Here is a 14,444-nt window from a genome sequence, read left to right as displayed (position 1 = left end):
TAGGTGGCTAGGAGTCACCTGTACTGCATACATTCCTGATAGCTCTCCTCTCCTTGAATATATCCTACTGTGGGCACTTACTACCTTACAAAGCTACCTCATACTAGACAGTTCAAATTGTTAAAATGTTCTTCCCTAAAATTCAGCAAATTAGCAGGCTATAGAATCAATATCCAAAGATCAGTCCCCAGCTGGATTTAAAAGAGAAAATGCATAAACTACTTGAAAACAGCCTTAAGAAGTGGAAGCTTATGAGAAGAAAACTATAGACTTCTCTGATAGGAGTAAAATTGATGTTAAATCTGCTAGTATTGATTTATAGGTTTAATGCAATTATTTTCAAGTTTGCAAAGGAAATTACTTTTATAACTTTTCAAAAATATTTGACAATTCACCTCAAAGGATAAATAGATAAGAATAATTTGAAGACATTTTGGGAGATAAGTAAAATGGATTTGAGTTATTTTGCCATCCAACTATTAAGATATACAGTAAAACTAAAATACTTAAATATCATAATCCTTGTATAAAAGTGAACAAAGAGCAATGGTGCGGTGCCATAAATTTAGGTAAAAAATGTTATGTTAGAATTTAATTTTAATATGTCACAAAAAGTGCATGTCTAAAGGGATGTTTGTTCCATAAATTGGGGTAGAATAATTGTCAACAAAAAAATTTCTAACTTATCATTTATACTGTATATATAAAAAAATGTATTCCAGATTGACAAAAGATTTAAATCCTAAAAAAAGCAACCCTTAAAGCTGCAAGACCGTGGAACTGAATATTTATCAGCTATGGGGGAACACTTTAAATTTAAGCAAACGTTAAGAAACCATCCCCCAAAAGACCAGTATATTTGACTTATTAACAATAAGGTAAACAATGAGCTAGGTTAAGGCAAAGAACAATTTGGATAGAATATTTAAAAAGACAAGGCAATTTCATATTAAATACATAAAGAACTAGTACAAACAAATAAAGACATGGATAAACTGTTCACCGCATCAAAACTGCCAATGGCTAGCAAATACATAAATACACGCTCACACTTAACATTTGTATTACCTTAGTGTTTTTGATAGGGTAAATAAATGTACCCTATCCGTGTAGATAAGATTTTTTCCTGAATCATATTCTTAGCCTATGACTCAGTGGTTAAATTCCTAGAAATCTAGCTATAAGGGGAAAAATTCAAAATATGGTTTTTTTAAAACATATTATCTACTATGATAATAATAGTGAACTTACTGATAATAGTGATTAGGAATAAATTCACCATGTAAATTCCAGGCCTTTGGTCACCACAGCATTATTTCTGATCATCTTCCTGGTTACTTTTCCCCTGTATTTCTTTTATATCCTCCTAACCTATTTGCTTTATGAAACTAATTTTTAATTTTATGAGCATATTTTCCTCGCTTTTCTAATTTGACTGCTGAGTATTGCGAGAGGTGTAAAGAAAATATAATTGCTCTAGGGCAACTTTAAATTTTTAATAGTCTATTTTAATTAGGATAATTTTCATTAATTTGGATTTTTGAGATACCTCAATATGTGTTCATATATATTCACGAGTCTGTTTTCCATAATTCCGAAATCCAAACAGTATAGAAAATCCCAGCTCATTTGGTGGCAAAATCTGACCCAAAACAACACGAAGATATATATAGCCTTTATCTTGAAAATATGAATATCTTTGAATACAAGGTACTACCCCAGTCAACATTGGTGATGGGGAGTTACAAAACATATGGCATATGCATTGTATTATATTTTTAAAATATGAAAAATCACTTCTGATGTAATTTGGTCAGGGTCCTCTAGAGGGACAGAACTAATAGGATAGATGTATATATGAAGGGATATTGACTCCTACAGTCACAAGGTGAGGTCCCACCATAGGCCGTCTGCAAGCTGAGGAGCAAGGAAGCCAGTAGTGGCTCAGTCCGAGTTCCAAAACCTCAAAAGGAAGGAAGCCAACAGTGCAGCCTTCAGTCTGTGACTGAAGGCCGAGAGCCCCTGGTAAACTGCTGGTGTAAGTCCAAGAGTACAAAAGCTGAAGGACTTGGGAGTCTGATGTTCAAGGGCAGGAAACATCCAGCACAGAGAAAGATGAAGGCCGGAAGACTTAGCAAGTCTGCTCTTCCATCTTCTCCTGCCTGCTTTATTCTAGCCACACTAGCAGCTGATTAGATGGTGCCCACCCAGTCCACTGACTCAAATGTCAATTTCTTTTGGCAACACTCACAGACACACCCAGGAACAATACCTTGCATCCTTCAATCTAATCAAGTTTGCACTCAGTATTAACCACGACATGATGCACATCTGACCTCAAGTGTTTTTGAATCAAGAATTATAGAGCCATGTGCATGTCTGTATATACATGTGTACAAGTATATAACATGAATATATCCAACATTATTAATGTGTATTGATTGTATTGTAAATCCTAAGAGTCTTCATTGTAAATCTGAAGAGTCTTCATTTACTAAACTCATGAAATGTTTGTTTTATGAAACACTGAGAAACTAAACAATTCTAAACCCAATCATTAATGCTCAAAGAAAATGTAAGGAAATGTGTAAATCCATTTAATTACAAATTATTTTTTTACCTTACAGAGTAGTAAACATGACAAGATGTTTTCTCTCAGTTCCGTGAAGTTTTATCGTGGAGTGAAAAAGAAAATGAAGCCTCCAACAAGGTAAAGTTTGAAAGGGAAGTGCTGAAAGGAAAAACTTATGGGAAAAATATGTCTGTTTAAGGATTTAGGGATCAGTGGCATTAGTCTAACTTTTTATAAAGTAAGTTTTAGGCTATTTTTTTTTTAAGTTGCTTCCCCTGTCACAGGGTTCTTATGGCAGATCAAGGAACTTGTATGAGTAGATAAGGAGGGACGATGTTCCCACTGAGACTGAGACCAAGCTCCTTGGTGATTGCAATCTCTCTGTGTAAAGTAAGAAATCCCGGGAGGCCCTGTCTACTGGGAAGTACGTGGCTTCCTCTGCATCTCATTCCCTGAGCTGTCACATCACAACCTGAGGGCATCTCAGGCAAGTCTACAACACAGGAAAGCAAATGCTGCCCTCCAGCTTCCTGATGCTTGGCTTCTACAATGTTTTGGTTCTGGCTCTGTAATTTTCCCTTTTTACTATGCTGACTTTGGTACTGAAAACCCATCATAGCATGTAAGCGCTAGAGGAGGTGGGTGCCTCCTACAGACTGCGTGCCTCTTTAACACTTCATGTACCCCAGCATTTGATTTACACCACAATTTCTTATCACAGATTACTTTGATTAGCTAATAAATGTTTGCACTAATACTTAGTATCATGAACATCATTTATATGTGCTTGCTTCTGAGATTTTGCTGCTGAAAATTTCTTCACTTTTGCCTTCATACTCAGTTTCTAAGCCTAGAGCATATACCTGTGTTTTAATAGGTATGTTCTTTAATTTCCCCCAGTAACAGTACATCTCTCTATATTATCTTATTTCAGTCATTTTCGTAGACATTTGGCCTTATTCAGTTAAGAGTATCTTCTCAGAGATGTCTCCTCTCTGCCCCATATCATCACAAGCCTCCTTCCTTCTATATAAATGTGTAGCCAGATCCCTTAGCATTTAGCATTCACCTCTAGCTAAGTCCAACACATTGAATCATCACTTGTGGAAGTCTGTGCATTCCCACCGTTAAATCTCATCTCCTTAACATCTAATCCTGTTTTCTGTCTTGTAAAATGTATGATTTTTAATTTATGTGTGTGTTTTTTTTCTATGTGATGCAGCTGGGGATTGACCGCATATTCTGAGAAACATCACTGGTAAGTTAACAGCTGACAACTTCTGGACATAATATATTGGTGACAATTTCAGGAAAAGAATAATTTCAGTAATTGCAGATAGAACTACAGACGGAAAGTGTTTTGCCTAAGTGAAATTAGGGTTGTTTGTAAAGACTTTGAGCCTAAGAAGAGGAAAACAGATTTGTATCAGGGTTCAAGTCCCATGTATCCTATTTGGCAATGCCTCTGAAGTGAAACTACGTCTGATTTCTTCCATAGTTATTATGAGTGTGGAATTCAGCTTTTATGAGATAAGTAGGTGATAGTTTTAAAACAGAATAAGAACTAGCTAAAATCAGATTTAAGAAAAACATATATCCCGCTCTCAACCCTATTTCTATATATGTACTTTTTGCCATATACTGTTACCAGTATCCATCAGTATTTCTAGAGATTGTACTAGATGTTTCCTTCTCTTCACCTCCCTGTGTCTAATCGGTCACTGAGCCACATGAGATTTGCCTCTTCCTTGTGCCCCTCCTCCACCTACACCTCTCTACCCTGAGGGCCTGGCCTTCATTGATCTGCTTGGATTATTCCAGGAGTCCTAAGTGCTCTTCAGGCCTCTTCTTTGCTTTTGTTTTGGCGTACATTCTCCACCTCTCCACTGAGGAGTATTTTCTATGCTGTACCGTGTTTCTCTCCTGCTTTAAAACTTCTGTGAATTCTTTCACCTATAGGATCAAACACAGAATTGTTGCGTGGCATGCAAGGCTATATATGACTCCACCAACTTCATCTCCCACAGTTTTTCTTTTTCACTTAATGACAAAACAAGCATCTATCTTTATTCACCACGCATTCCTTGCTGTTTCAGATCTGCATGTGTGATGTACATGGTCCCTCTACTAAACCTTTGTTCATACTTTTCACTTCTCCTTCCTGTCATACTTTCATTCTCCCCCTGATGACTCAACCAACTCAACTGTCAATGTTCTTTGAAATCATAGCTCAAATGCCCCAAAGCCTTATCTAATAGCTGTCACCTCTGATCATTATTTCTTCTTTGCACCTACAGTATTTTATAAACAAGGGTACGGAATTAAAATGATTTGTGGCAGGAATGGTTTGTGGCCTGGACATGGTAATAGGGAAAGACAATGTTTTCATGAGGTGCTGATGAAGAAAACACAGATTTTTTAGAAATTTCATTTTCAACATTTTTCAGGTAAATTATTTTGATAATACAGGAATGTAAAGAATACAATTACTTTGAAAAGCCCATTAGATCTTTCCAATATCAATTATAAAATTTTCCTCTTATAAAGAACAACCCTCTCCTCATCCCCAAGTCTGTGGTTTCTATGTTTGCACTCAGTTTTATTTTTGCTTTTTCTCACTGTGTTGTAATTTATTTGTCTATATGCTTAGCTCCCCTAATAGACTACAGGAGCCTTCAGGACAAGGTCTCTGTTTTAGTTAGTCTTTCAATAAAAGGTTACTTAATCACTGTTATTGGATATGCAGTGGTTTTTCATGTAGTTTCATTTTTTATCAATCTGTGGGTATTAGTGTTTATAATTACAATGATGGAGACTATGTCTCAGCCTTTTTAAAAGAAAGATCTGCTCTTATGAGGATGTGCACATATTTTTCTTCTCAGGCTCAGAATTTTAGTGGAATACAGTGTTTTACCATCAGGTACTTGAAAAGGCAAAATGAAATAGATCTTTCTGCCTTTCCAAAAAATGTTGGTGATCATTTTGCAGCACTTACCAAAGGCTTCAGTTGTGTTTTGTTTAAACCAATATATTTACACTATCACTTCGTATCGTATGTTTAGCAGCAGACCAAAACAACTTGTACTGAAATGTTCCACTTTTGTGATTGCATTATGTCATTAATCAGGAGAGACCCAGAGATTTTCGATCACCAAATCACTCAGCAGATACACTAGAGAACAGTCAATTGTCTTTTTGAATGACATAGTTTATAAACCTCGTTTTGCAGGCACCTGTGTTGTGATAGTTCACAAACTCAGACGGAGTGGATGACCAGTATCTTTATTGCCCAGGTACGAGATTTGTTTGAACTATCCAGTAGAGTATAATAACTTTGTTTACAGGAAATGTTAGTGTGATGGTGATTTCTAAAGAATTTTTAATAAGCATTTTAAATGTATGTACAATTGGCATAAACTTTGATTCTCTCATTCTTAGTTTGTAAAATAGTATATTAAAGTTCAAATTTATTCATTACCTTTTGAAAGAGAGTTTATTCCATTAAAGCGTCTTTTCTGCCAGCCCCACAGCCTCCTTGGCTTAGGTGAGGTGTGTTGCTTTAAAATGGTCGTGTAAGAAAGAGGGACTTTTCTAAGCTGTCATCCTACCACAATCCCACATAGACCTTCATTTAGAAAAGTGTTCTATTTCCCTTCTTGTTCTCCCACTCTCTCCACCCCTGCCTTTCCAGAAACAAGGACAGGAACCTACTTTTCTTTAATAACTATTGTGTGCTAGATACTTCATAAGAATAACTCATGTATTCCTTGCAGCAAACCATACAAGATGTTTTTGGTTTTATAAAACAAATGTTTGGTTGTTTGCTCAGGACCATATATTTAATTAGTAGTTTAAACCCAGGGATGTCTGAGGCCAATGCTTATACTCAGTTCCGTATTTGTTTTCCTCCCTAGAGCAGGACTTACCCTTTTGAGGAACAGTTATATAGTCCCATTAATTGGACTGGTTTGTTTCCCAACCTTGTCTAGCTAAATTCCCAACAATGCTTCTCATGGAGCATTGAAATTCACTGGTAACAATTAAGTTGCCATTCTTTATTACTGAGGAGGTATTTTCCTGTTTCCCTTATAAGAAATAAGTTAGCTCACTCCAAAATCTAGTTCTTATTTGTTCTGAAAATAGTTTTCTCTGTTCATTTAATGTATTAACTTTTTCAGTGGTTAATAAACACATCTCTTCTCAGCCTATCTCTCTACCATTACTACCTGGAAAAACATGTGCACAAGAGACTGGCTGCTAACTTTTTAGAGGCTTTTCTTCTTCTTCTTCTTCTTGTAACTTATTAAAATTCAGATATTCAACTTCTTTTTTTTTTTTTTTTTTTGAGACAGAGTCTTGCTCTGTTGCCCAGGCTGGAGTGCAGTGGCATGATCTCAGCCCACTGCAGTCTCTGCCTCCTGGGTTCAAGTGATTCTCCTGTCTCAGCCTCCTGAGTATCTGGGATTACAGGCGTGCACCACCATGCCCAGCTAATTTTTGTATTTTTAGTAGAGATGGGGTTTCACCATGTTGGGCAGGTTGGTCTCGAACTTCTGACATCAGGTGATCCGCCCACCTTGGCCTCCCAAAGTGCTAGGATTACAGGCATGAGCCACTGTGCTAGGCCACATCGAGTTCTACTTTAGGAAAAACAAAAAACTGGATTTGAAGTCTTTTGGTAAAGTTGGGACTATAGAGTCTAAAGCTGTTACAGTGTCATTTGTGGCACAACTAAACTGATGTTTTTGTTTTTATAATTGGAGTCAGTAGACTCTGCAGTTGAAATTTAAGGAATGAATGCAGGAAGCAAAGCCTACTCTCACTACAAGGTTATTTCTTACTGCCTCATGTTTTAATCCTAGTCCTCGTCTCAAAGATTTAGCCTAATTATCTTTCCTCTGTTCTTTTTACTTCTTGGTATTATTCAGGTCCTCCCTTAAGATAAACACAGAAGCTTTCTTGGATTTAAGGATTTATGGTTCATCTCTGTAGGGAAACAGCAAAATAGCAAATATTTATATATATGTTAAAAGCGTAGACATACACACAAACACGTATGCGAATTAACAGTAAACACCCCCTATAATGAGCTCCTTTTGGTATTCAGAGTACTTTTGTAATCTCCATCCTTTCCACACCCCTGCCTCACAAGTCATCTGACTTTAGCTTAAATATCCCATTCTCAGAGAAACTTTTCCTGACCTTCAGATGACTTAGACCTTCAGGCTATCACCCTTAGCATCCTGTACTTCTCCACTGTGACACTAATTAGTAAAGAAAAAAATGTAATTAGCTATTTCATGTCTGCCTCTCTTACTAAAATGTAAACTCCATGAAAAGAAGGACTCTTCATCATATTTGACTTGTATGTCAAGTACATGTTTAGTTAGTATTTCTAAAATAGGAAATAGGGTAAGAAAATCAGTAATCAGATAAAATTTCAAATGGATATCCGTGTGATAAAATAGGAGAATCATAAAATATGGCAGGTAAGGAGAGCATGTGACTGACATAAGGAAGGCACTAATTGAGGAAGGTTCTCAGGGAATGGCTTTCTGAGTAGGTGACAGGTGACCTGAGACCAGTCTGAAATGAGAGGGGTATCATGCAGGCTTCCAGGAAGGATCATTCAGGGATGGGGCCAGCAGGGTATGTCCTGAGACATCATCACTGTCTTGTTTTATTCTATAAACATCATGAAGGTAAGATATTAGAGATGAGGAAGGCTTGTGACAAATTATGTAGTTCCTGCTTAATAGTTTGAAACAAGGGAAGGATATAATCTAATTTTAATTGAAAAAAATTATTTTGTTCACTTCATTGAGTCTGCAGTGTAGAGGGTCAAAGATGCAAGTGGGATGAACAGCTATAGGAAAGAAGATGTCAGCTCAGACTAGGGTGGTAATGAATATGGTAAGACAAATTAAGATTCAGGAATATTTTGAAGGTAGAGCCAATAAGGCTTTTGGAATTATTGCGAAGCGACTACGTTGTCTGTGGTATATACCCTAGAGTTCCTTGTCACATGCCAGGAAAATTTAGGACACAGACACACACGAGAAGTTTAGGAGCAGGAGGTTTAATAGGTAGAAGAGAAGAGAAAGAGAAACAGCTTCCTCTATAACAGGAAGAGGTCTCCAAGCAGAAAAGACCAGCTAGTGCAGAATGCGCAGTTTTATAGTCCAGTTTGAGGAGGTTGTGTCTGATTTACAAAGGGCTCACAGATTGTTTCGATCAGATATGGCGTTTACATAGTGTATGGGTAAGTCTGGTCACCCCCACCCTAATCTTCTTATGCAAATGGGCTTTCCAGTTGATTGACACCATCTTGTCCTCTCCTTACAATGCATTTGGCTGGCAGAGAAGGGAAGATGGAGCCACCATTTTGAAAATGTCTAGTCCTTAGTTCCTGCCAGCATTCACCCCTGCAAGCTCCTAGATTGCAGGCTGCTTTTTGTTAGAAGATGGCTTGGGACTGCTTTTCATTAAAAAGAAAAGCCTTACCAAGGACTCCCATGCCCTTGCTATCTGCTTAGTAATTCCTTCTTAACTCCTGTGTCAATTGGCTATTGCAATTTGAGAGGAAGAGTAGAAATCAGAAAAAATTCTAGTTTTTTGGCAACTGTCAGATGTAAGTGGGATCATCAGAGATGTAGAAGGAAATGGAGAGTTCTGTTTTGGCCACATAAAATTTGAGATGCCTATTAGATACACAGATGTGTATGCTGGGCAGCAGGTTGGATGTGTGGATCAAAAACTCAGGCACAGGTTTGGGGCTAAAATGTAAATTTGGGGGAAGTCAGCACTTAGATTATATTCAAAGCTATAGGATTAGATGAGATGCCTGGGGGAGAAGGTTTGAGGTGGAGAGGGAAGCATGGAGGTGGAGAGGGAAGCATGGAGGTGGAGAGGGAAGCATGGAGGAGGGTTGGGGAGAGAGAGAGAACGGAGGAATAAGCCCTGGGACATTTCAAAATTTAAAGCGTAGGCAGAAGAAAAAAAAAAAAACAGCAAAAGCAGTGATAAGAAGTAAGAAAGGAGGAAAACCAGGTGATGGGTACAGAAAATTCTGTCAAGTAATTTCTTATGTAATTAAATGAGGTTGTGACTAGATAGAGGTGAAGGTAGGTTTGGGGGTTTTGATTTATCTTTAAGATGGGGGAGTGTGTACTTGCATACATTATATGAAGACAATCCAATCAGGAAGAAGAAATGGACAGAAGAGGAGAGATGTTATTAAACCAGCAGAGGCCCTGAACAGACATGAAATGATATGATCTAGTGCATGGTTATTCATTATTAAAAATCATCATACAGCAGAGACTGTGGCACATTTCTTCTCAAATTATTGACCACCTCAATTTATGACCCATTGAGCTGAGCAATTATAGATATGACTGGATAAAAGTTATTTGCAATCAGCAAATATTGATTGCAAGAAGTAAACTCACTTAGATGACTATAGATGCAAGGAGATTGGTACATTTCATGATGGGAGTATTTTCTTAAATGATCAGTAATAATTGTTGGATTGAATCAGTGAGATCACCACATGTGACGCAGGCAGGGTTTTTGAAGTGTAAGGGCAGAGGCAAAGGAGAGAAGTAATCTTCAGAGAGTGAGGAAACCAGTTGTCCCATGGTAGAACTTCAAGGCAGTGCTGAATGGTTTCTTAAAATTTAAGGTTAAATTTAAAGTGTGATGGATCTACAGAGTAATTTATTTTTGTCCTCCATCAACTGGCAGGCACTCATGAAATAAGCTGAATTGTGTTTAATTAGGTTTGGGGCTTTGCCAGGCAAGTATGATAGAGAACGAAGGAGCAAGAAAATAAATAAGTAGTCAGATAAAATTTGAACTTGAAGATATTTACAAGGAAGTGAGTTTACTGATTGACCATGAAATGAAAGCCAGGCAATGAGGGAAGTGGTAAAAAATGTTGTGAGAAGAGTGGTGGTGGATTGGAGGTCTCAAGGAGTGAAAAGAACAGTTAAAATGAATGAAACTAAATTTAGTTAGCTGGAAAGATAGGCAAAGGTTAGAAATTGGAAGGCAGAAATGGAGATGTTTAGGTGTGGTCTTTGGTTATAAAATGAAAGTTTGATCCTCACCTATATGATCCGCGCTGTATGACTTTTGAAGTCATTTACAAATAACTACAAATGTTAAATCAGAACACATCACTTGGATGTAAAGTAGAAAAAAATGCCTCTTAGTTCAATTCAAGGAGAGTTAGCTGGTATTCACAGTTGTATATTATTTCAGAAAAAGAGAAATATGGATTTGGGAACCGCATTTGCTCTTAGATTCTTCAAAATATATTTTAGCGTATGCACTACACATCAGTGATTTGAAAGTGTAAGGGTAATTCACAAAATTGCCTAATTCCCTCTCAGTCAGTTTTCTCCCAGGTTTATGTTTTGGGAACATCACAATTATATAATATCCTTTTTTTAACCATGTTTGGTACTGTGTCATAAAAATAATATGAAGCTATAACCTTCCAATTGAAATACTGTATAACCTACCATTATAGATTTGCTGAACTAAGGTAAATGCTTCACTAACATTCAAGGGTAGATACGAGGCACATTAAAGGATCTGCACTGTAAGATCGTTGAGGAATAAATGAAAATTATATGTACATTGATAAACATACAGCTTGGCAGTTTGCCCCTTAGTTAAATTAGCTGTTATTATATGGTGGGTAGACAGTAAATATTTGTTTAAATGAGTTCTTTGCCATAAAGCAACACATTAAAATAAGAGCTGCAACCTAAGAACAATAATCTGTTGCTTAAGAATTGAGAGAAATAAAGAGTAGGCATTTAGCTATATAGTTTACTAAATGGTTTTCATTTCATTACAATATCTGTAAACTTTTCATTTTGTACTTGGTATTCTGTGTTTACATCATAGATTGTTGTTTGAAAATCAATATACTTTTTCCAAATTCTGGAAAGTTAATCTACCCTGGGGAGTACAAAATTCTTTAAAGAATTTTTTATATGTATATATCAGAGATGAATCACTCCAGAGCTTATATTTTTACCTGTGAACATTTATCCCCATCCAAATTAACCTTTCTCCAGTCATATGTATGATTATTTAGAAGGCAAGAATATATAGTCAATGATTTGAGAACAAATGTGCCCCACTCTCCATTGTACAATGATTTTCAGTAAAGATGTTGAAATGTCTGAGTAAAAAGATTATATTTCTTTGGAATTCAATTAGATAAAATAGTAACATTTTTCAAGAGGTCATAAAGTTAGGCTAATTTTTCTGATAGTAATGCCTTAGGTTGATTTGGGATATATAAGATGAAATTATTTTCACACTGAAATCATATTTGGTGTAAATGTATAGTTACTTAGATTACAGTGCCTAGCAATGTAGACAAGTGTACTATTTTTCTTTCACAAAGAGATTTGCCAGTTGCCTCAAATATTTTTCCCCTTTTGGTTTGATAAGTAGTATAGAAGGCATGTATTTGAAACTTAGAAATTGAGCTGAGACCTCAAAGCTCAGTTCAGTTAAGAGTTTCATGTCCTGGAGCGATGCTGCCACCAGAGTCAACATCATAATCACAAATGGAATTCTCATGGAAATCAGATCATTTGATGTGGATATGTGGGAAAGAAACCAAGTGGCTTTATGACATAGTATACCACATAATAAAATCACACATCAACAGCAAGAAATTGTGTTTCCACAGCATGAATATGATATATGGCCACCAGCTGGAAAGGAACGAAAACGTTCAATAACCAAAAATCCCAAAATTGGAGGTTTGCCTCTGATTCCTATACAGCATGAGGGGAATGCAACCTTGGCCCGGAAAAATATCGAGGTAGGTTAGGATTTTGTTTGTTTTATATTCAATTATAGAATATATTTTCCTATGTCATAATGTAATTAGGTCATTAATTACTTCATTGGCTTCAAAAGCACAATAATCATCACTTTGTAAAGCATGGTAATAATCACATACAGCAAGAAAACTGTATGAATAACCTTATACCTTTTATTTTAATATCATTGACCACCCAATCACATATGCACAATACTACTTATTTTCTTACCTCTAAAGTAGCCAATTTAAAATATGCCTATAGAAATTCTGGTGGTAAAATCACAACTTCAAATTCATTTTACAAGCTTACTTTAAACACCCTCAGAGTAAGCCCATAGCAGAATATGTCTGGAGCCCTGGTAACTAAACTTTCTAGTAATATAATCACATACCAGTGCTTTGGGAACTGATGGGGTCTCTCAGTTAATTTAAGGACCTACAAGATGACCCCTGAGAATCAAAAAAGAAGATTTGGCATCTTTCATGAAAGCTACTGTTTGTTTTCCTTCTCACCTTGAGAGTTGGGAGAACATAAGCGGCATCAATCTTGACATGAAGTTTGGCCTCTTCAGGAAAGAACATAGGCTGTTTACTCTCAAAACTCATTAGCCATTTTGGGACCAACACATATTTCAGTGTCTTAATTGAGTCTCTGAAAGCAAAAAGAAAAGCAGTTAGAAGGTGTTCTTATATCTTCCTTGAGCCTAAATTTGGAATTAAGCTGTTCGAATCTTTTGCTCTCCAAACAGAAATAACTTTTGAAAGACGAAAGCCATTTTAACCTAGTGATCAGATTTTTAAGCTTTTTGTGCATATCCTTTCTTGAACATTTATCCCACTGTAATATTCCTTCTCTAAAAGAGAAAAGCTTCAAAAATAATGGTCCTTTGTTTACTGCTTAGTCATTCTGCCCTGATGTAATCAAAGTAAGGAATATGTCTCCAAGAAATCATGAACTTGTCATTTCCTCCATTCTGCACCTAGTTTTTTTTTTGTGTGTTTTTTTTGTTGTTGTTTTTTTTAGGTAATAAACTGCTCTGCAGAGTTCCTTATCTAATCAAGTATCTTAAAATTCTAAGAGTTACATTTCCCAGGAACCCAGGACAGGGAACACAGGCTGAACAGATGAAACTAACATAGGGAGAGATACGCCCTACAGTGACTGTAGAATCTTTTGACATTGCCTTCAGATCAATTATCGGCAAAGCAAAATAAATTATTGGGATCAAAATACATTAACCAGTATCTAATATAGATGATGATTGACTGTATAATAATTTCTTAGCCTTATCCCAAATCCACAATTTCAGAGACAATTTTTAACATATTTAAGATAGGAAAACTGAAGAAATGAAACTATAAAGTGTTTACAAGCTTTTAAAAGAATTACATGCATTTTCAATTACTGGAAAATTTCTGAGTCTTTAAAATAAACCAAGCTCTTTGTAAGATTAGTAAATATAAGGTAGTTTGGTGATTTGATAAATTTGGCAAAGACATTTTTTAAATGTTTAATGTTGGAAAAACAATGAAACTTACTTTATAAGGCCATAATAGAAATTTTTTAAAAAAATTTCATATAAACCATGAAAATATCTGCCATAGAATTAGATTCATATAAAAATTTTAAAAAATATATTTACAAAATAACTAACCATTTTTTACCCTTTGTTTTAAAAATGAAAAGTGAGTTAAAATATTAAGTATTATATATTAATAAAAATCAGTCATAACAATGAATATATTCAAGAAGAATTATTTTTCAAAGAAGTTGTTGGCAGATTGATAAATTTTGTGGCTAAGCCTGGCTTTCATTCAGTCCTACTGAAAGTCATATGAGAATACCTTATCCAGGTAGGGAAGGCTTCATGGTGGAAATGACTTCTCAAGTTAATTGGGGAAATTAGTAGTGAGCCAGCTGAATATGCCAAGTTGTTGGCAGAGGAAATCACACATGAAGAGGCAAACAGAATGCTGAAGAATGCACAAACTAGATACTACCTGTGGTCCTCCTAC

General features: G+C 36.0%; 1 protein-coding gene across 9 annotated transcripts in view; it reads left to right on the top strand.

Moving 5' to 3' along the window:
* The window catches only part of ARAP2 (ArfGAP with RhoGAP domain, ankyrin repeat and PH domain 2), a 219,135-nt gene that overhangs the window by 199,346 nt on the left and 5,345 nt on the right, over nucleotides 1–14,444 (top strand). For all 9 annotated transcript variants that reach the window (XM_055111263.2, XM_034958425.3, XM_003832149.5 and 6 more), the window contains 4 exons: nucleotides 2,628–2,710; nucleotides 3,795–3,830; nucleotides 5,802–5,865; nucleotides 12,291–12,425. In XM_055111263.2, coding sequence (XP_054967238.2) covers nucleotides 2,628–2,710; nucleotides 3,795–3,830; nucleotides 5,802–5,865; nucleotides 12,291–12,425 — 318 coding nt within the window. The remainder of the gene's footprint in view (nucleotides 1–2,627; nucleotides 2,711–3,794; nucleotides 3,831–5,801; nucleotides 5,866–12,290; nucleotides 12,426–14,444) is intronic.

This window comes from Pan paniscus, chromosome 3, assembly GCF_029289425.2.
Source record: "Pan paniscus chromosome 3, NHGRI_mPanPan1-v2.0_pri, whole genome shotgun sequence".
Classification (NCBI taxonomy): Eukaryota; Metazoa; Chordata; class Mammalia; order Primates; family Hominidae; genus Pan; species Pan paniscus.
The sequence above is the reverse complement of the archived record's forward strand: the minus strand, read 5'-3'. Positions and strand labels throughout refer to the sequence as shown.